At 39.9% G+C, this 20,809-nt stretch overlaps 1 protein-coding gene across 4 annotated transcripts in view; it reads left to right on the top strand.

The window, feature by feature from the left end:
- sftpc.S (surfactant, pulmonary-associated protein C S homeolog) overlaps positions 1-15,540 on the top strand; it is a 78,063-nt gene extending 62,523 nt beyond the window's left edge. For 3 of the 4 annotated variants that reach the window (XM_041587727.1, XM_041587728.1, XM_041587729.1), the window contains exons 3-7: positions 11,544-11,637; positions 11,885-12,025; positions 13,528-13,647; positions 14,193-14,300; positions 14,674-15,540. In XM_041587727.1, the coding sequence (XP_041443661.1) occupies positions 11,544-11,637; positions 11,885-12,025; positions 13,528-13,647; positions 14,193-14,300; positions 14,674-14,787 (577 nt within the window). In that variant the 3' untranslated portion in view covers positions 14,788-15,540. 4 annotated transcript variants of the gene reach the window in all.
- The last annotated feature ends 5,269 nt before the right edge of the window (positions 15,541-20,809 follow it).

The following is a 20,809-nucleotide window of genomic DNA, read 5'->3' as shown; positions in this document are numbered from 1 at the left end:
ATTCCATTTCAATCTCTTTCACCTTTGAGTTAACTTTTAGTATGTTATATAATGGTCTGTTATAAGCAACTTTTCATTGGCCTTCATTTTTTATTGGTTTTGAATAACTTGCCTGCTGACTGTTTCCAGCTTTCAAATGGGGGTCACTGACCAACACGTCTAACTAAACACAAATCCTTTGTAAGGCTACACATTATAGTAAGTGCTACTTTTTATTACTCATCTTTCTATTCAGGGCCTCTTCTATTCACATACCAGTCTCCTATTCATATAAATGCATGGTTGCTAGGGTAATTTAGACCCTAGCAACCAGATTTCTGAAACTGCAAACTGTAGAGCTGATAAAAGGCTAAATAACTCAAAAACCACAAATAATCAAATCTGAATATCACTCTCTACGTCATACTAAAAGTTAATTTAATGGTCTACAACCCTTTGGAGTTTAAGAGCACAAGCATTTATTAAATATAGTTTGATTAAGCATCACTTTATATGAATGATTTTCATTATATTATACACATTAGCTATTAATAACCTATAGCTTTTCACACACACACTTATTGGTCCTTACTGACTTTGCTATTCCTACATCATTTATTGTAACGTAGAAATAATCTGCCCACTACATTAAAATATATTAGAAGTCCCCTATGAATTTTATGATATAACAGCACTCAGCCACAGCCTTTTCCCCCGGGAGCCACATCAGGGATGTGAGATTGGATCTGTTATTCCCAAAACCTATTATCCAGAAAGCTCAGAATGAGAAGTCTGTCTCCCATAGACTCCATTTTTTCCAAATATTCCACATTTTTTAAAATGATTTTCTTTTTCTCTTATATATTAAAATAGAACCTTGTATTTGATCCAAACCAAGATTTGATCCTAATTAATAACTAATTAATCCTTATTGGAAGCAAAACCAGCCTATTGGCTTTATTTAATGTTTACATAATTCTCTAGTAGGCTTAAGGTACAAAGATCCAATTACAGAAATATCTGTTATCCGGAAAACCCCAAGCATTCTGGATAACAGATCCAATACCTGTATTTAATATATAAGATATTCATGAATCTTGGGTATTATATATAGTGTATTTAAAAATTACATTACATTTGGAACGACATTTGTTTCATCACAGAATGTTGCTTGTAAATATTAGGATATGGCTACTTCTCCAAAATGGATTAATTTAGTAACAAGTACAAGGTACTGTTTTATTTCTACATTTTAAAAAATGTGGATTATTTCCTTCTCGTAATTCAGAGTTTCTGGATAACAAGTTTTATCTTGAAATTACCTTGGGGGGATCCAGTTGATTAGGCAGCCCTTAGTTAAAAATAGGTTTTTTGTTATTACCCCAGACCAGCCCTCTTATTTATTAAGTTAAGGCTCAACACCGGGTACTCTCCAGCAATGTGTTACACTACCATTTTCCTGACTTCTGCCAAGGTAGCCATCGGAACAGCAGCCCTGGGCAGGCACATTCACAGGATAATATTTTTTAGAACTTTACTGTACATTTGCCCAGGAAGAGATGCCTGACATAAGGGAGGAAGACATTGTCTTGGTGTTGTGGTGTTTTGTTTATTCTACTCTGTGGTTTTTATTTAAAGAAGAGGAGCACCAGCCCTGGTGTTTTACTAGAGGTTCTATGCGTCTCTCGGAAATAATTAAAAAACGCACCAGCTAATAGCATATTTTGCCCTTAGCTATAATAAAGGAGAGTCTGATAAGGCTTCAGAAATAATAAACATATTAGAGTATACATATGAGAATATCCAGAAATTTCCAAAAGTCATAAAAAGAACAAGTATTAGGTCATCAAGCATCAAGTTGATTAACTCCCCTTCCACAAAGCTTCATTATACAAGATTAAAACTGCTTTGTATTTGATGTTCAATGCTGGTATTATACAAGAAGCTACTGGGTTCAAAGTCTTAAAAGCTGCAAGCTAGCAGCGGGGAAGGATCTAGCCCTCAGACTGAAACCAATGTTCAGCAGACATTTACTTCAATTAATGCTACTATGCAGAGAGGCACAAGATACTTTATACTATGACCAGAGGTAAACAAGTTAGGAACCACCGTATGGGGTTTACCTTGATGTGGTATGGTGGCTTATCAACTTTATGATCATAACTGTGTACCTAAAAACCCCTGTCTTGTGAACACATGCACTTGCATATATACTGAATTACTTAGACTGGGGCCCAGGGAATGTGCTCTGATTAATTTGGTCAAGTCAGTAGCACTTCCATTATACTTTAATACATTTTTACTTAGCCTTAGGAGTGCTCCCACAACCCCCTTGTATTTTTGCCTTGAAGCAGGCGCTGCTTCCAAGTGGTTTGTAGCACCCCCTACCCGCCCCTTCAACTAAAGTGGTCCGATGCCTTTAAAAATGGCCATTGGTATGGGCAATCTCTCTCTCTCATAAAAGCCACATTAGTCAGTGGCAGGGGAGGATCTAGCCCTCTGATTAAAACCAAAGCCAAGGTCAGGAGGCACTGTTCCCAAGGATTACTACTTTTACACTATGACCAGAGGTAAACAGTTAGGGACCACCGTATGGGGTTTACCTTGACGTGGTATGGTGGCTTACCAATTTTATGATCATAACTTTGTAACTAACAACCCTTGTTTTTATATATACACATGCACTTGCATATATACTGAATTACTTGTGAGACAGGGAACCAGTGAATGTGCATCAATTAATAGGATGTCAGTTGCACTTCCATTGTATTTAAATGTATTTTTTTAGCCTGGAGTGCTCCCACTACCCCCCTTGTATTTTTCAATCAAAGTATTACCATGAGCCATTATTGATCAAAAAATCCCTCTCATTACACCTGGGTAGAAAGTCATCGATTTTTAATACTGGGTGGGGGTGCTTAAAGGAGAAGAAAAGTCCTTTTTACTTGGGGGTGCCAAAAGTTAGGCACCTCCAGGTGATCACATTTACTTACCTGAAACCCTGGGTCGGTGCACCTGTGAGCAGAAAACTGCACCGGCCTGGAATTCTTTCGGCAAGCACCAAGAAGCAATCATTTTCCTCCTGCTTCTTTCTTCAAATTTCCTGGGGCAGACTCATGCTCAATAGAACAAAATAGCCAACTTTTCCATTAAAGTTCAGCTTTTCACTCTACTGTGCATGAGCACCCGCGATTTGAAAGAAGGAGCCGTAAAAGGATTGCTCCGTGGTACTGGCTGGAATAACCCCGGGCCAGTGCAGTTTTCTGCTGATAGGAGCACTGGCCCATGGTGTCAGTTAAATAAATGCAATCAGTTATGGTGCCTAACTTTTGGTACCCCCAAGTATAGCAGGTCTTTCCTTTTCCTTTAACATATTTACCTTATTGACTAGCTTTTTATCTCTCTCTATTCTGCCTTGTTAAAATACAGAGGCTGCAGCTGAAAATAATAATGGGAATTGGCCCGTAAATCCAATGGTAATTCGTTCCTATAGCTCTGTGATTTAAGGAGATATAAGACTTTTTTATTTTAATTCAGATTCTTTAAAAAAAATTAAAAACAAAATTAAAAAACACTTGGAACGTTAGTTAAGTATCCTAAGTATTCAAATTTTCTCCACATTGTGAAATCATGAAAAAACATCATTAAGGGGGTTCAGGAAACCATTCTGACAGACTGTCACTGAGACAGATGAAGCTTCTGAATGACCATTATTCTATTGGGCAGGTCTGAAGTGCCGTCGAGTAAGGGTCATTTGTAAGAAGGTGAAATATACTTTACTGCAGTTTAAGATTAAGAGGTTTTGCAAGTAAAAATAGGTAATCACAAGTATCGAAGGGTGTAGCAACGATTTTATGCAATCAAATGAAAACAATGAACAATGTTGGGAAAGTAACAAAACAAGAGTTTTTTTTTAGAAATTGGCATTTCAAATATTTAATGGAAAAGGGATCTGCTATAAAAAATGTAAGACTGGATACTAAACCAAGTATCTAGCCTTTGCTTGCTCAGGCACCATTCTATCTCAGTGATAGAAACGATGATACAACCCATGTTGTCCTGTACTGACCTGTATTGCCTCCAGACCAAGTTTGATGCCTACTGACCTTTGTATGAGGTGCCTCCCACAGAGCTGCCCACCCAATATTTGATCACTATCTATTGGGCAGGTCTGAAGTCCCGTCAAATAAGGGTCATGTGTAAGAAGGTGAAATGTACTTTACTGCAGACTGTAGATGCCATAGAGGTTAGTAGGCTGCACCCTGTTAGGACTAGGTGAGGTTAGTACCAGGTAGCTGTGCTAGTCAAGTAATCACAGCCTGTGGTCCCAATGAGTATAAATTATATCTTAATTAGGATTAAGAACAAGGTACTGATATAGACAGATAGGCAATATATGCAAAGATCTTATCAGTAGCCAATATAAATCTTTTAACCTGTCCGACTAAATTGTGTAAACAATATATAATGAAAACGTCAGGCCTCCCGTGCCCCAGTATTCATTTTGCAATTCCTGCAAGAAGCTGCTAAATAAAGTCTTTGCCTTGGTTCATTGCATTACTTTGTGAGGTGCCTACTTCTTACAGCAAAGGCCTACTTAATCATTTTGCTTGGAGCGGGAGTCAGTTGCAGGTGACCCCTTTACCCATGCCCAAAGGATCTCTGTACGATCTTAGAGATTGGGTGGCCAAATCGGGCAAAGATTGTTTGGTGACCTCACCATAGGGTGACTTTCTCCACCTGACATATAACATCTCTTCTTCTAAGTAAGTTGCAGTGTTGACGTGTGTGCGCAACTCTGGTGGTTTTGACACTTTGGTCACAATTGCACCAGACACAACTCCTGGCTGATCGTAATGACCCTGAAATTAAAATGGCAAAAACGATACATTGTGAGTAATGAACATGACGGCTGTGCCCAATATTGCACTGTCCGCCCTGCATTTGCAGTTTTAATTGATCATTTTAATGTGTACATTTCTGTCCATTATCATCAGTTAAACTGTTACAATATTGATCCAAACCCAATAAAGAACATCTGAAACAGAATTGTTTTTCAATATTCCCCATCATTGACTTCAGCATCTGAAACATGAAGCACTATAAATGCTTAAAAGAACTATGTGATTTATGAGAAGGTGAAGGTTTTACTTAGATGTAAGGTGAATGTTTTTTCAACTTTGGGAAAAGATTAAAGTTCCTAAAGTTACTGAGGTGCTCAGTAATAATTTAGTCTCGAGAATTTAGTAAAAAAGCAGATTTCCCATTGTCTCAGGGTGTCAAAAGGTACAGATGCTAAAAGTCTTTGGAAACAGAAAAGCAAATCTGATATCGCTAGATACTGATTGTTGCTGTGAAGTCTATATCTAGTCCTCAACATTCCAATGAAGGACAGTATCAGTTATGAGAATCATGTCAAGTCAAGCCTGTATAAAATAAATATACACTGGGGCAACAAAAACCCTGAGTTTCAGAAATGCACATTTTAGCTCCTTAAGAACTGCCCTTCAGAGCATTGATTTGGGGATTATATTTACTTTACAATGATTTTAAATTGTTCCTGTTCTCAATTTATTCCCTTGAGAAGTAAATGTAGAAGCACCAGAAACCACCCTATGTGGCTTAATATAGAAGTAAAGAAGTTAATATGAAACAAGAGAAAGGCATGACCGAGGTCATGTAGAAGTCAATGGCAGATGTCCTGTTTACAACTGGAAGATATCATGATCTGCGCTGGGTTTCATACAATAATCCAATGAATTCATGGTTTTCGGGCGATAACCAAACAATTTTATCGAGTCGTTTCCTGCATGAGTAAATGTATTGATAAATATAGTAAAAATGTGCACAGGAGTTTGGTTGAAGTGGTTCTAACATGATAGTGAGAAATTTTCGGATTCTAGTAAATAACCCCCTAAATGTTGTAAAACAGCAATCCGGAAGTCAAAGATAGAAAATGAGGAGAACATTGGGGCAGAGGCAAGTCTAACCACAAAAAGTTTTTTTAATATATTAATAGTAAAAAGATGTGGATTGAGAATGTTTCTCCTTTAAATAATGGTACCAGTATGGTTGTAACAAATACTGAAAAGGCAAATGTGCTAAATCAGTTCTTTTCTTCAGTGTATACAATAGAGGAGTCGGAGTTCCAAGACTTACCTCATAGCTGCACTGTTGGTTCACCTCAGAAAAGTCAGTGACTGACTCAGGATATGGTTCATAAAGCTTTACTAAAAATTAATGTGAACAAGGTGCCAGGACCAGATAGAATACACCCTTGGGTACTAAGAGAGCTTCGTTCAGTTTTAGACAGACCTCTATTTCTGATTTTCTCAGACTCTCTTTCATCTGTTGTGGTACCTATGGATTAGAGGAAAGCTGATGTGATTTCTATATTTAAAAAAGGGATTGTATGAGAAAGATTGGCCAAGTTGTGATTGTTCACACTGGAGGTGCTTAACTATGTATAAATATATAAGGGGATCATATAATAATCTCTCTAATGCTTTATTTACCAGTAGGTCTTTCCAGCTGACACAAGGTCACCCATTCCGATTAGAAGAAAAGAGGTTCCACCTAAATATTTGGAAGGTTTTTTTTTTACAGTGAGAGCTGTGAAGATGTGGAATTCTCTCCCTGAATCAGTTGTACAGGCTGATACATTTGATAGCTTTAAGAAGGAGTTGGATGGTGTTTAGTAAGTGAGGGAATACAGGGTTATGGAAGATAGCTCATAGTACAAGTTGATCCAGGGACTAGTTCAATTGCCATTTTGGAGTCAGGAAGGAATTTTTCCCCTCTGAGGCTTCAATGCGTTTTTTTGCCTTCCTCTGGATCAACTAGCAGTTATGCTGGCCATAGACGCAAAGATCCGATCTTACGAATCGTGGATTCATACGATTTTCGGACCATGTGTGGAGAGTCCCGACATTTTTCGTCCGTCGGAGATCGGTCGTTTGGTCGATCGGACAGGTTAGAAAATTTCTGTCGCCTGCCGATAATATCTCTGCGTGTATTGCCGATCTTACGATTTTCAGTGGGAGACTGTCACTAGTGTTGTCAGACATAAGTATCGTACGATTGCTGTCAGGGGCAGAACATTGGGTGATCTGTTCTTATTTGATCGGAATGGTAAAGACTTTGATCTGAATGGTTAGTGGAGGGTCGGGAGATGGGAAAGTCCGATCGTACGTTGATTCGTACGATCGGATCTTTGCGTCTATGGCCAGCTTTAGGCAGGTTATATAAAGACTTAAAAGGTTGAACTTGATGGATGTGATCGACCTAACTTACTATGTTAGGTGTTATTGCATTTTATCAAGGTGGTAATTTATATCAAGGTTGCGTGACAAAGTTGCTATCTAAGTTGCTATCTAAGTCCTCTTTGAGCAGCTCCTGGAAAGACTTTTTTGAGTTTCAAAGGTGTGAAATCTGAAAGAGTAACAAAATAAATCTGGAGCAGGTTTTTTTTATGCATTTCTATACATACATTTCATCACTTCTGGTGCAAAGCCTCAGTAACTGCAAGGGAGAAAGTATCAAAAATCAAATTTTCTAGGTTTTTCTAAATTATTATTTTTTTTGGAAAAACTTAAAAACCTCAAACATGCTCTTGTTTATTAAAAAACTTGAATCTCCAAAATTAAAACATAGTGAAATCACATTCTGAGAATTTCAAATGAATCTGGAAAACATTCATTGAAATATAGCTTGAATTTTTCTAATACATCTTCCATTGGCTTCTACATGAACTTGTCAGTCTTGTCTTTTACAGGCTGACAAGTTTTCAGTTTCGAGTTTTTGCAAAAACCTCAAATAGCAGTAAAAAGATGAGTAAGAAGTGTTTCATTCATTGGATGCAAGTCAGATCCGTGTGTTGGTGCAGCCCATTAAGGGAACCATGGAATTACCTGCAGCTCACATATTAATTCCACCAGGCACCACAGAAGATCATTTTTGGCAGGGGGTAGTTTTCGCCACTACACTCAACTTTTCCTGCATCTCTGCTCAGCCATATGTGAGACTTCTAGAACGGGGGTGGAAATTCTGGGGGGGCCCTATGCCCCCACCCAGTATTGATGCTCATTAATTCCACTTCACCCTTGTGTCCATTCTAACATTTGCATGCAACTGCAGGCAGTTCATCAGTTTCTTCTCTGACGTCACATCATTTTATGCTTCTGTTTCCACTCTAGAATTATTCACACGGTGGAAATGTTTTCAGGATTATTGTATCATAGTTTACTTTGGGTGCTAATTATACAATCCTTGCTGCTGACACAAAAATAACAGTGTGCCAGAACCGTAGATTCTATATTTGTGGGTTATATGTAACTGTATGGGAAGAATGATTTGCCTAGAAAAGTGTGGTGACAGTTGCGGCCCTTTATTTTAAAGGTAAATCTAAAAAATTTTATTACATATGAAAGTATCTAATTAAAGGAAACTCAAATGTGGATTTTTGTACGTAGGAGAAACAGCATCTGCACCGGAACATTTCACATAGTACAGTATATTTTTAGTGTATAGGCCAGCAATATAGTGTTTAAACCTGTAATATAAGGTTTACTGTAAAATGGGGAAATGTAATGTAAGAAATGCAAGCTGTCTACTCATTTTGGTGTTTTAGACTTTTACAGAACCATAGGTTTTGGGTTATGGACTCTGTGGGAAATGTCATCCATAGCTTCTCCAATAAAGGCAAGCTTTTTACACAGGGTTGTATTTGTCCTTGTGGTGCCCAAGGCAATCTCAAGGTGGATTATGGATCCTAGCATTGGTAAATCCAAAACCATCCAAAATGTCCATTGGCATCCCTTCTAGATAAACACATAAGAAAAGGCATTTTGTTCAAGGGAGTATTTGTCCTTGTGATGTCCAAGGTTTTAACAGGAGGTTGAAACCCATAGTTTATGGGCCATGTACACAATCCTTGGGAAATCTTTCCAGAACTATCCAAAATATTTGGATAGATGTCATCACTCCCATCTCCTTGGGTTATCAATTTTTCATTATTTGCTATTGGTTAAACTTTGTGTAAGGTACCTGTGCCAAATATATCTAGTGCTCTGTCCGATGTGGGGCGCAGGCGCAGGGGTGCGCAGGCTTCTGGGCATCTTCGGCGTCTGGCGCCCACGTTCGCGTCTTTGCGCGGGCGCGCGTCCGTTTATTCGTACACGCGCGCGTCGCGACGGACGCGAGCGCGTCTCAACGGACGCGAGCGCGCTAATTGACGCTCTGCGTCAATCACGCTGCGGAGTCACGTTTGGCGCCAAATCTGTCCCTTTAAATAGTCTTCAGCAAAAGCAAACGGTGCTTGGTTATTTCCTTGCTTGGACTCGTTCCTGTTTGTTCCTGTTTGCCTTTTGGATTTGCTTCTCTCGTTACCGACCTCGGCCTGACTTTGGATTTCGCTTGTCATCTGCTTGCCTACTGACTTCTGCCTGTTTACCATTTCGATAATCTTCTGCCTGCCTTTTGACCTCGGCCTGTCCCTCACTACGTCTTGTCTGCTGCCTGCCTATCGACCATCTGCCTGTTCTAAGACTACGACTTCGCTTCAACTTGCACTTGAATCATCCCTACGGGTTCAGTGAGCTGTACACTAAACAGCAGTTCTAACTGCTCTTCCTATATTGTCTCCAAAGAGCCTGACACTTTGTGACTTTTTTTTTACATTACCCTCACTGGCTTTTGTCCTTCCTACAGCTCTCCCTGCTGTTCATAAGTATGATTGTTTCCCTGCTCAGCAGTTAGGGACCATCTGACAATTCCTATCCACAGCAGTAAATGAAGGGAGAATTTCACTGCATATAGTCAGGTTCTTATAATAACGGTACACATTTTTTAATTAAAGCAATATTGGAGATAGGTTTCTTTTTCATTAAAGAAAGTAAAAATTGGATTTTATTTTTTTGCCTTTGCATGCCCTTTAAGTTACTTATGCAGTTTTGACTAGATATATCGCTGACATACTGAAATTCAGAAAACATCTAGAGGCAATATGGTAACAAGCTGATCTTATCATTAATGGATCGAGTCATGAGCCCTAAGGGTGTACTCTGAAGAACATGCAATACAAAACCTTTCTTAAATATAATCAAGGAAAAAGAACAATGTAAACAAAAAGAATCTATATACCCAACAGCATTGCCAGTAATTAAAAAGCTGAAATCAGTCTTTTGAAGACAAATTGGGAGGACATATGAGATTAAGCATGTTATTTTAGTCCACTGATGAGGAGTGTGTATGGAAGACTTTCATGTTAAGTTTTAGTATGATTTAGATAACAAGGCAGGTAGGGCTCCATTTATCAGGAAGGTGCAGGGGGCTGACAGTAGGTCCCACACTTTGTGGCTTGTGCCTGTTTGTTGCAATTTGCTCCCTGCTCCACCATTTGTAAATGAGCCTGATAGGGTGCTCTTACCTTAATATACCATTATCCACCACCTAGCTGATGGTCCAGGGTGCTTCATCTCCACCCCCTGTTAGGGCTAGTCCACACGAGGAGATTCGAGGAGATTTTGTCGCCTGGCGACTAAAGAAAACGCATCGCCACGTGTGCTTTACCGCAGGCGACTTTTCATTGCAACATATGGGGAAAAACGCTGAGGCAGTTCGGGGAGATAGTCGCTCAAAAGACGAGGCGATTAGTCGCCAGGTGACAAAATCTCCTCGAATCTCCTCGTGTGGACTTACTCTTAATCCTCTGTGTTATTCTTTATACTGGTCAATATATTTGTATTGTCTACTGTACAGAACTTTAGGCCAAAGGCTACTAGACACATTCTTACAGATACCAAATAATGTCTAGAAGACCAAGACAAATGTGTTTATAAATGACTTTTTCGAGGTGACCCTCATTGTATGCTTCGTTTGATATAAGACCATCAACTCTAACCCGGGCAACATTCTAGAAATTGCCTCTTGACATTCTGGTCACTGGTGTCAATGTTTTCATAATTTTTGTGGACTTTTGTCATACACAATACTTGCTTCTCGTGTTCTGTGGGTTAGAGGATCTGTAGGGACATCTGGCTTCAGGTCAAGTATTCCCCTCCACGAACACCAGGGAACATTAGGAAGAAGCCTGGGGAAAAATCTTGTGGAGGGTACTACAATCACTCTGGTGAACATCTTTGTTGTCTTGTACAAACTGTGTTGAAAGAACCATTCTGTGCACGGAAATGAAATATGAATCCTACTGTAAAGGAATGTCAATTAAAAAACTGGAATTAATGCACCAATATTTGGCACGATGCAATGAACTGCACGTAATTATCATCTTCATTAACTTTATAGACATTGCTGTGTATTACTGGGTTTGGCAATTGAAGCATGGTGTAAAATGGGCAGCAATTGCAGCAGTCTGAAATCTAAATATAAAAATCTCAATAAGATTTTGAACTTGAAACCCTTTGCCAACTGTGGCAACAAAGCGTCAATTATTAAAGCCTCTTAAAAACCCTAGAAGTGCTTCTGTTCTTTAAACACAAGTAGAGTATGCACAAACACTCAGAGAAGGGGCGGGAAACACTTCAACACGATTATTCTATTCCAGGCAGATATATAATTGGACCGACCTCAGCAAAAGTAGACTGCTGCAATATCCTGAAAGACATGGATCAGAGCAAAGTTGTCCTTATGGAGAGACCACCTGTAAGTAACACGGGAGGGTTAACTTGATATCGCCATTAGTTTATAGCTCAGTAGCAACAAAAATTCAAGTATCTGTATGGGACGAGAATGACAGCTGAGCTCTGCAGATACATGGATATGTATACAGAAGGGTGCATTATTATTATGTATACTGTATGGTGCATTATTGGGGTTTAAATACGTCTGTTATTGCCTTTAAAGAAAAGCTTTTAACTTGATTATACCCAACATCTCCCTTTCCTTGCAGGTCTATTCAGAGTTGCCAATCCCATGTTTCGGTGGGGTTAAGAAGCTTGTCTGTGTGGTCCTGGTGGTGGTGGTCCTTGTGCTGGTTCTGGTTGGGGTTCTGCTGATGGGGCTGCACATGAGTCAAAAACACACAGAAACGGTGAGATTTACATTTACATTACATTAAATTTACAACAAATTGCACCATTGTCTTAATTAGAAAACATAACTTGTAGCCAACAAATATCTCCAGGTTAGTAAAGCTGTACCACTTAACATCTATAGGCTAGTCACCCACACCCGCCAAATTTATACTCAAGCAAACCCAGAACAATAAGAACAAATTATCCAATGTGCTTTTGATCTGGATGATGATTAGTTTTACTTGTAATGCCAGTTAAATTACAAGGGTATCCTGTAGCCAAGCAGCCAACACGAGATATCATTTGTGTTCCCATCAAAATGAAAATAATATATCCCCATTTCATTAATTGTACAACATATTGTTAATGAGCAGACAAAAAAATGTTGTTTCCTCTGTAATGACTAGACTAATGAACAAAATAGCAAAGCTTCAAAAGCGAGCATATGTCTGTAAGAAGCAGCCCCACCAATTAGAAGGATCAGATTAATTAGCAGATCACTATGGAGCAGAAACCCTTTATATAAAGAAATGGTCGAGCTAATGAGAAGAGCTGAGACAAATTAGGACACTGCCTCGTGTATAAAGACTTATCACGTAACTCATTTGTCTATGTAATGGGCCAACTCCAGCCTCATTTATTGAGCAGAATCCTAATTAGTCATTATGGTAATGAAGATGCCAATTAATGAACACAGATGCATTTAATACTCCAGTCAGTTTCCCATAGGCTGATTTATAATTCAGGGGATTTAGCCTTCCCATCACATTGAATGAACCCAACCTGGAATGTCCTTCTGAGCATCTCACTTATTTGTCAAATGAGAATTTTCTGCTCATTCCATTACTGGGGTGGTAGCTCTGAATTAAGGTTGTCTATGCTTGGATTATATTATATATCGGTTCAGGCTAGAGACTGAAGCTCCTATGCACCGAGGGGTAAACTGTAGGGATCAATTACTACATGCAGGGCAGGGTGCAAATGTAAAGAAACAGGCACAATTCATCATGTCAAAAAGGCTTGCAGAGACCTGGATTTGCCCCATGAATACAGAACTGCCTTCATTCATCAGCCCTTTATTCATGAGCAGTGGAGGCACCCCCACCTGTCCTCTGACTTGGATGCCCCCTAATTTATGCATTTGTGCACCCCTTTGTACTCTTTCATCCCTTGCACATGAGCACAGAGACCTGTGCTTGCCCTATGAATATAGCACTGTCTTCATTCACCAGCCCTGTATTCATCAGGATTGAGCAAAGGAGGCACAAAAGTGTTTCCCCTACCTGTCCCCTGACTTGCATCCCCTGCAATTTTGCACCCCTTTGTGCTCTTTCACCCCTTGCACTTGTGTCCGGGATCTCAGTGAATGACCCCTAATATCACCAGCCGCCAGAAACATTGAATCATAGGACCATAACTGTAATATTCAATAAACCAAAAATAGGATCATAAAATAGTTGCCATTACCTGTATATAAGAGAAAGCATGAAGCCCCGACCAATAAAATACTTCATTTCAGATTTTCCAGATGTCTCTGCAAGAAGGAACCAGCTCTGGGACCCAAGGCACAGGAGTGGCAACCTTTCACCTGGATACAGGAATCAATTCCTCTGCCTCTGTTGTGTATGATTACAGCAAGGTATGTCACACCATCTATTAAGAAATACATACGTCATTGGAAATATTTCACTCAACTTTCTCTGCTGATATATATACTAAATTTAGTAAACTACAGTATATATAGATCATAAGCGAGCTATCCCATATCTAATTACGTTTTATGCATGGCTTTCAGCCTGTGGGCTGAACCCTACCCCCTGTTCTGAAGAGGTTTTCTAGGTGGCAGAAACATGTGGGTTTCCTTATGTATAGAGCTAGCAATTACTATCCTTCTGGACAAGGCAGAGTAACATAAGAAGGCTGAACAAAAATGTTAACTGAAAACAGTTCTTCTGGAATACTTCTAGATTCAGTGAAATGATACTGGTAAATAGCTTACCTAATTATATTTACCATAGCTTTATGCTCGTCTGCTACAGATCTTGTAATCCATAGCTGGTAGCATTTACTGGTTGGAAAAACTGGAATAATGACAACAAAAATCAATGTTTGATGGTTTAGGGTTCAGTCTAGAATGTTTTTTTTAATGATTGTGACAAATAACTTCTCGTTCTTTCTCCAAAGCTGTTGATTGCTGCCCGCCCCCGCCCTGGACATGCATGCTACGTCACACAAATGGATCCGGAACAGGTTCAAAGTCTTGAAACCATTGCAGAAAGTGTGCTCAGCAAGGTGAGACTCAAAGGCAGTTACTACCTGTTACAGTCCTATATAAAATAATATTCATATTTCTCTACCCAACACTTAAAGATGCTGAATAGGACTCCATGTAATAAGATTCATCAATTAGTTCCATCAATACAGCTGTACTGAATGCATTTCATACCTCCACAAAACCATACTGCCCTGTGCTGCATCATCATGGAGGGTTCAGGTGGTACCATTATAGGGGGTATTAAAACAAATAACTAGTATGAGACAGTATGACACAACAAGGGACCCCACTTGTTGTACCTTTTCCCTTTTCTTCGTGCATCTCTAAATGACACAAGGCACTATTAAATCAGTTTATCGTTAACCCATTCATTGCTTGTTCTGCACCCAGATCACCTCTGATGCTTCAAGACAGAACGACTCCATGAAGCCTGTGACCGACCGCTCTCTGTTGGGCATAACCATCAAAGTCCTGTGCGGAAGCCTGCCTGTATACTGGGCTTAATCTCACACACACACTAAGTCTCACCCTCCTACATAACAGTGTGAAGAGGCCGTACACTCTAGAAACTCTGTAAACCCTTTTAAAGCCTCAAACAATCTATGAAGAAATTGACTTTCCCTTCAATACTTTATGGGGTCACAGAATTACTTGTTCAACACAGGGACCGTCAAGCCTTTATATAGTATGTTCTCCCTGTATTTATAGTCATATTTAGAGTTCATCTTTTAGGATATAGAGATAAAAGGGATAATACCCTCCCCTGTCAGCAGCTGATAGAGCTCTGTCTTGAAACGAGTAGGGAATGTCATGTGTACCCTTCTCTACTGTATTGTCTCCTCCACAACTCATCCTAAATGCTGGAGGTGGCATCTTCATTCTTATCATAGCATGAGCTCTCATCAGATATGCACAGTAACTCCTCAAATCCATGTTACTGAAGACACATCTTATTGTATCATTCATCCTGCACCCTCTTTGTCCTTGTCTTTCTTATTTAGACCACGTCTCCTTTTTCCTCAAAACAGGTCATCTGACTGATCCACCACTCAGAGCACTAACATTCCTCCCTTTATTCTTTCTTCTTCTTTGTTTGTTGTCCCACCTCACACCCTGTGTTGGTTTTCCAAAAAGTTGTAGATTGCCTCTTAATGCATTTGGTATATTGTTATACATGGAATAGTTTAAGTATACACATGATTTCTTTATATCTGTGATTTGTAATGGTGTTTCAGAAATTAAAAGTATCAGCATTTAGCAAGTGTGTATTTATTGTCTGCATATATTACAATACACTGTATCTGTATGAGACAAACAAGGGCTAAATGTGTGACGGGAAGCAAAGTGCCAAGATATTTTGCTACACTTCCTTCTCAATCCCTAATGCCGTGTTTGCCCAAAGGAAAACAACATTATGGGTGTAAAATGATCACTGCTTTATAATAATTTTTTTTTTAATAATCTGGGACATCTTGCCTATTATGTATCCAGTATGGCAGACACATGCAATACCAGGCTTGTGTCCAATATATATCATAGAAAAGCTGCACAGAGCTCTCCAGTTCTCCTTTTTATACTGTCTACATTTTAATTGTCGTCTAGCCAAGATATTATGGTAATGCCACGCAGGGCTAAAACTCAGCCTGCTAAAAAACGCAAACATTTTTAAAAATCAGCCCCTACTGTGCAAACTGTCCCTTAACTAGCTTGCAATCAGAACCATTGTGTTGGCCCAGGCACAGGCACACACAGCATAGTTTGTGGTTAGAGACACTCCTGGGGTGCAAAAGTGCAGAGCACCCAGTGGGTGTTGGCTGATTCACTGTTTTAGTATTCTTCAGGTATTTATGATTACAACTCAAATTACAGTTGAGTTGATACTAGTTAGTTTAAATATAACTGACCACTAATGATGTGCGGGTCGACAAAAAGTCCTCACCCGCTCTTGACCCACACCCGACCCATACCCTACCAGCATTTGTATTTATAGACCCGCACCCGACCCAAACCCTACCGGCATTTGTATCTATAGACCCGCACCTGACCCAAGCCCTACCGGCATTTGTACCTACAGACCCACACCAACCGTGACGTCAAGAAAGGAGGCCATGTGGGACAGGAGCACTTCTATAAATAGTGGATGCTGGAAACAGAACCTGACACATAAGGTTGTGGTCGGGAGAGCAGAAAGAATAGCTCAACACAAACCCGCCCACAACCTGCAAACAGAGTGCGTAAGGCGACCCAATCCGGTCTGACCCACTGGTAAGCCCACGGGTCCATAAGTATCAAGTTGACCCACACATCACTACTGACTAGCCTATCTAACCTAGACAACAGCGGGGCTCATTTACAAACCCTGGGCAAATTTGTGCAGACAAGAACTACAATGTTCCTTGCACAACTATTATGGAAGACCCTCAGTTATTAAGCACCCCCATTAATATATAAAAAAGTTTAATAATATACTAAACCAGGGCAGAATATAAGCACTCACCCCATTCCACCCTACCGTCCTTAAGTCTGGGCCACTTAGATTATGACATGGTCACATACAGTATATAAATAGAAACATTCAGGGAACAATCATCCTGTTATATTTCCAGGGGTACCCAGGGTACAGATAAACAGTCACCCCTAATTTCACCCTACTGACCTTCAGGCTGGGCCTCTTTAGCTTATAACAAAGTTACAGATTTATAGAATAATTGTGGTAACAATCACCCTGCTATAGTTTCAGGGGTACCCAGGGTACTTATAAGCACTCACCCCAAATCTCACCCTTACTGATGTTCAGGCTGGGCCCCCTTAGCTTATAACAAGGTTACCCTGCTATAAGAGTTTTGGGCCTCTTAGATCATGACATGGTCACATACAGTATATAAATCGAAACATTCAGGGAACAGTCACCCTGTTATACTTCCAGGGGTACCCAGGGTACAGATAAACAGTCACCCCTAATTTCACCCTACTGACCTTCAGGCTGGGCCTCCTTATCTTATAACAAAGTTACAGATTTATAGAATAATTGTGGTAACAGTCACCCTGCTATAGTTCCAGGGGTACCCAGGGTACTTATAAGCACTCACCCCAAATCTCACCCTAACTGACTTTCAGGCTGGGCCCCCTTAGCTTATAACAAGGTTACCCTGCTATAAGAGTTTTTAGGAGTACGCAGAACAGCAAATCAGCATCATTTCACCTGTCACCCTAACCAACTTTCAGTTTTAGGTGCCTCCATTGCTTTGGGCCCCAAAAATAGGCACAAGTGGGGAACCCTCTTTTGTGCATCTATTATTAAGATCAGAGTAACTGTTCTGCTGCCCTTTGCCACCCAATGCCACAGCCTCAAACCCCACAAAATCTATCTATTTTAAGTATATAACATGAAGTATTAGCCCTTGACCCCAATTCAACTCACTTAACAGTTTGCAGTAAACAGCTAAAGTAAGTTATATGAGCACAGTGTTAAAGCTTCAGGTTCCGTTACAAAGAACTGAACCTCTAAACCTGTGAGCAAGCAAAAGGCAGTGCACTAACTGAAGTGTCAGGCAGACTTTATTTTTGTATTAGACCACTCCAACAATGTGCCCCAACCATGCCCCACTACACTCAACCACTTCCTGCACTATTACACCCAATCATTCCCTTGCTCTGCCACCACCTCAGGTATAAATATGGTCTCCCAAAAAATCCAGTGAAGGTTGATAGGACTGCCAATCTGCCATACTGATACTTGCTGATGTGACCATAAATACTGATACTCGATGATGCGACCATAAATGCTAAGAGTGATTGTTCCCATTTTTGCGAATATTATTATTGTTCTTGCTTAGTCCCACCCATACTGCCATGGAAACCCTTGATTTGCTTAAAGGGGATGTAAATCCAAAATTATCCTTTTTTAACTATGTAAATAATACATACAGTATATTTGCCTTAGAAGCTATTCCAGTAGGGGCCACATGATGTCACTGTCACACACAAACTGGTCTAAATGTAAGTGTGTGTGTGTGTGTGCAGCTGCTGCTGGGCAAATAAAGAGAATTATGCAGAATTATTGAGCGATGGTGGGGAAGAATACTGGCATAAATGGTGGGATTCTCTAATTTTTGTAATAATACCTGGAAGTAGACTGGTCCCAACTAACTTATTGGTTGCTGTGGGCAGTGAATTAGTCCTAGTGTGTGCTACCTACTACTGTGTAATGTACAGCACTGACTGCATTGTTTATAAAGTGCAGGAAAGACTGCAAAGTGCAAAACTTGCAAACCATGTTTTTTTGTATGATTGCACTTAGGTGTGGACTGAGCTTCAAAATAGACCCTGGCATTTCAAGTGCACAAACAGCCCCCACCAGCCCAATAAATAGTGAGTGTCTATGGCATACTTTGCAGTGAAATATTTTTGACTATGCCCATTTTGTGGCCACACCCCCTAATAACCATGTTCATTTTACCACATTTGACAGGTTATGGGAAGTTTGAACACATTTCTGGGGATTTTAGGGTCAGGCTTTATGTGTTATTACAGTTTTGCTAATGAAGGTAAATTGCCCTTTAAAGGAGAAACAAACCCGTTACATAAAAAAACCCTACCCTTTGTAGACCTCCCTCCCAGCCTAGGTGGTAACTTTTTACTTACCCCTAAGTGCAGATTCTGTCCCCCGCAGTTCACGGCAGCCATCTTGTTTTCTTTGTTACACTTCGGAAGCACACCTTCGTTTTCGGCGCATTCGCAGTTGGAGTAAATTTTCCGGTCCCAAACAACTCCGCATACAAATTTATTGTTATTGCTACTTTTTAATACTCATCTTTCTATTCATGCCTCTCCTATTCATATTCCAGTCTCTTATTCAAATCAATTTGGATCCTAGCTACCAGATTTTAATAATGCAAATTGAAGATCTGCCGGATTAAAAGCTAAATAACGCAAAAACCTTAATTAATAAAAAAAAATGAAAGCCAATTGCAAATTATCTCAGAATATCACTGTCTACATCATACTAAACGTTAACTCAAAGGTGAACCACCCCTTTAAAGGCCACGTCCATTTGGACAGCCCTTTTGCTAAGGTTTGTTTTACTCAAATGGTTTTATTGTTTCTCACCTCAAATATTGTTTCCCTTCTGCAATCAATCCAGCCATGCTGTTGCCCAGTAGCAGATTGCAACAAATAATGCGCCCTAAAGTGAATTGTTCTGGTATAATAATGTCTCATGTGACATCACTTCCGCTGAAGTCATTTGCTGATGGGCACAAAGAGGTCTGGTGTGTAGGACTGCACCAGACCAGAATACATCCCTGCCTGCCCTAAGCCATTATTGGAGAACCCCTTGTATGTCTGTGCACCACCTCCCCATGTGTGCACTTGCTGGTTGCTCGGAAACAAGAAAAAGGATGGCACCAGATGAGCCCCCACCTTTCCCGAGGCCTCCCATGGTCACAGGGTCTGCTGTTTGGCTCTGTGTAGACCTACAACTCCCAGTATCCTGTGAGGTTAGTTCAGGTCCCACTGCTGCACATTCAGTTACATCGAGTAGGAGAAACAACAGCCTGCCAGAAAGCAGTTCCATCCTAAAGTGCTGGCTCTTTCTGAAATCACATGACCAGGCAAAATGACCTGATATGGCTGCTTACACACCAATATTATAAATTTAAAAAATATACTCGCTGGTTCAGGAATGAAGCCAGTGAATGAAAGTTGGGACATTTCAGTAAGAAACCCAGGACTGCAGGTGGAGCTGTTAAAATTGGGTCTGTCCCGTGAAAACCAGAACTATTGGGTGGTATGGTTTGTGTGACGAAAAGTACATTTTAAGGATTTGGTTCGGCCTGGCATGTGGATTCTGCCAAATACTACTGATCACTATAGAATGCTGAATCCTGGATTTGGTGCATCCCTAATATATTGTTACATTTTTTCTGCTTCCAGGATTTTTCCCATATGTACAGATGATTTGAGGGTGCCAAACCTTTCAATTAATGCAGCCTGGGGATTTTACACAGACGGCAACTGTCAAGGTAAACTCTTAGTGATGGCCTTTCCATCTGCAGTAACCAGGTGTTCTGTCCATTAGAGCAGTATATCACAGACGCTTTGATGCAGAGGCCGTCTGGCAGCTCCACTAGGGACACTGAAACAAATGTCTCAACATTTAAAGAGATATCACATCACCAATTAACCCTTTACTTGTTAACTTTGATCTATGGTCATGTGGGAATTGCAGTTAGTGACAAATGGTGCAGCCTGGCAACTGCCATTTATTAGTAGTGCCTCTGATTATTTTATACTTATCTTAGATTGTGAGATCCAAGGGTTTGTTCACCTTTAAATCAGCTTTTAGTATGATTGAGATTCAAAGACAATTTGCAGTTGGTTTTCATTTTTTATTAGTTGTTGTTTTTGGGGCAGATTTATCAAGGGTCGAATTTCGAAGTACAAAAAACTTCGAAATTCGACCATCGAAATAAAAAACTTTGAATTCGAATATCGAATTTGAAGTTTTTTCAGCAAATTTGGCAAT

This window comes from Xenopus laevis, chromosome 3S (genome assembly GCF_017654675.1).
Source record: "Xenopus laevis strain J_2021 chromosome 3S, Xenopus_laevis_v10.1, whole genome shotgun sequence".
NCBI lineage: Eukaryota > Metazoa > Chordata > Amphibia > Anura > Pipidae > Xenopus > Xenopus laevis.
Note: the sequence above shows the minus strand (reverse complement) of the source record. Positions and strands in the feature narration are given on the sequence as shown.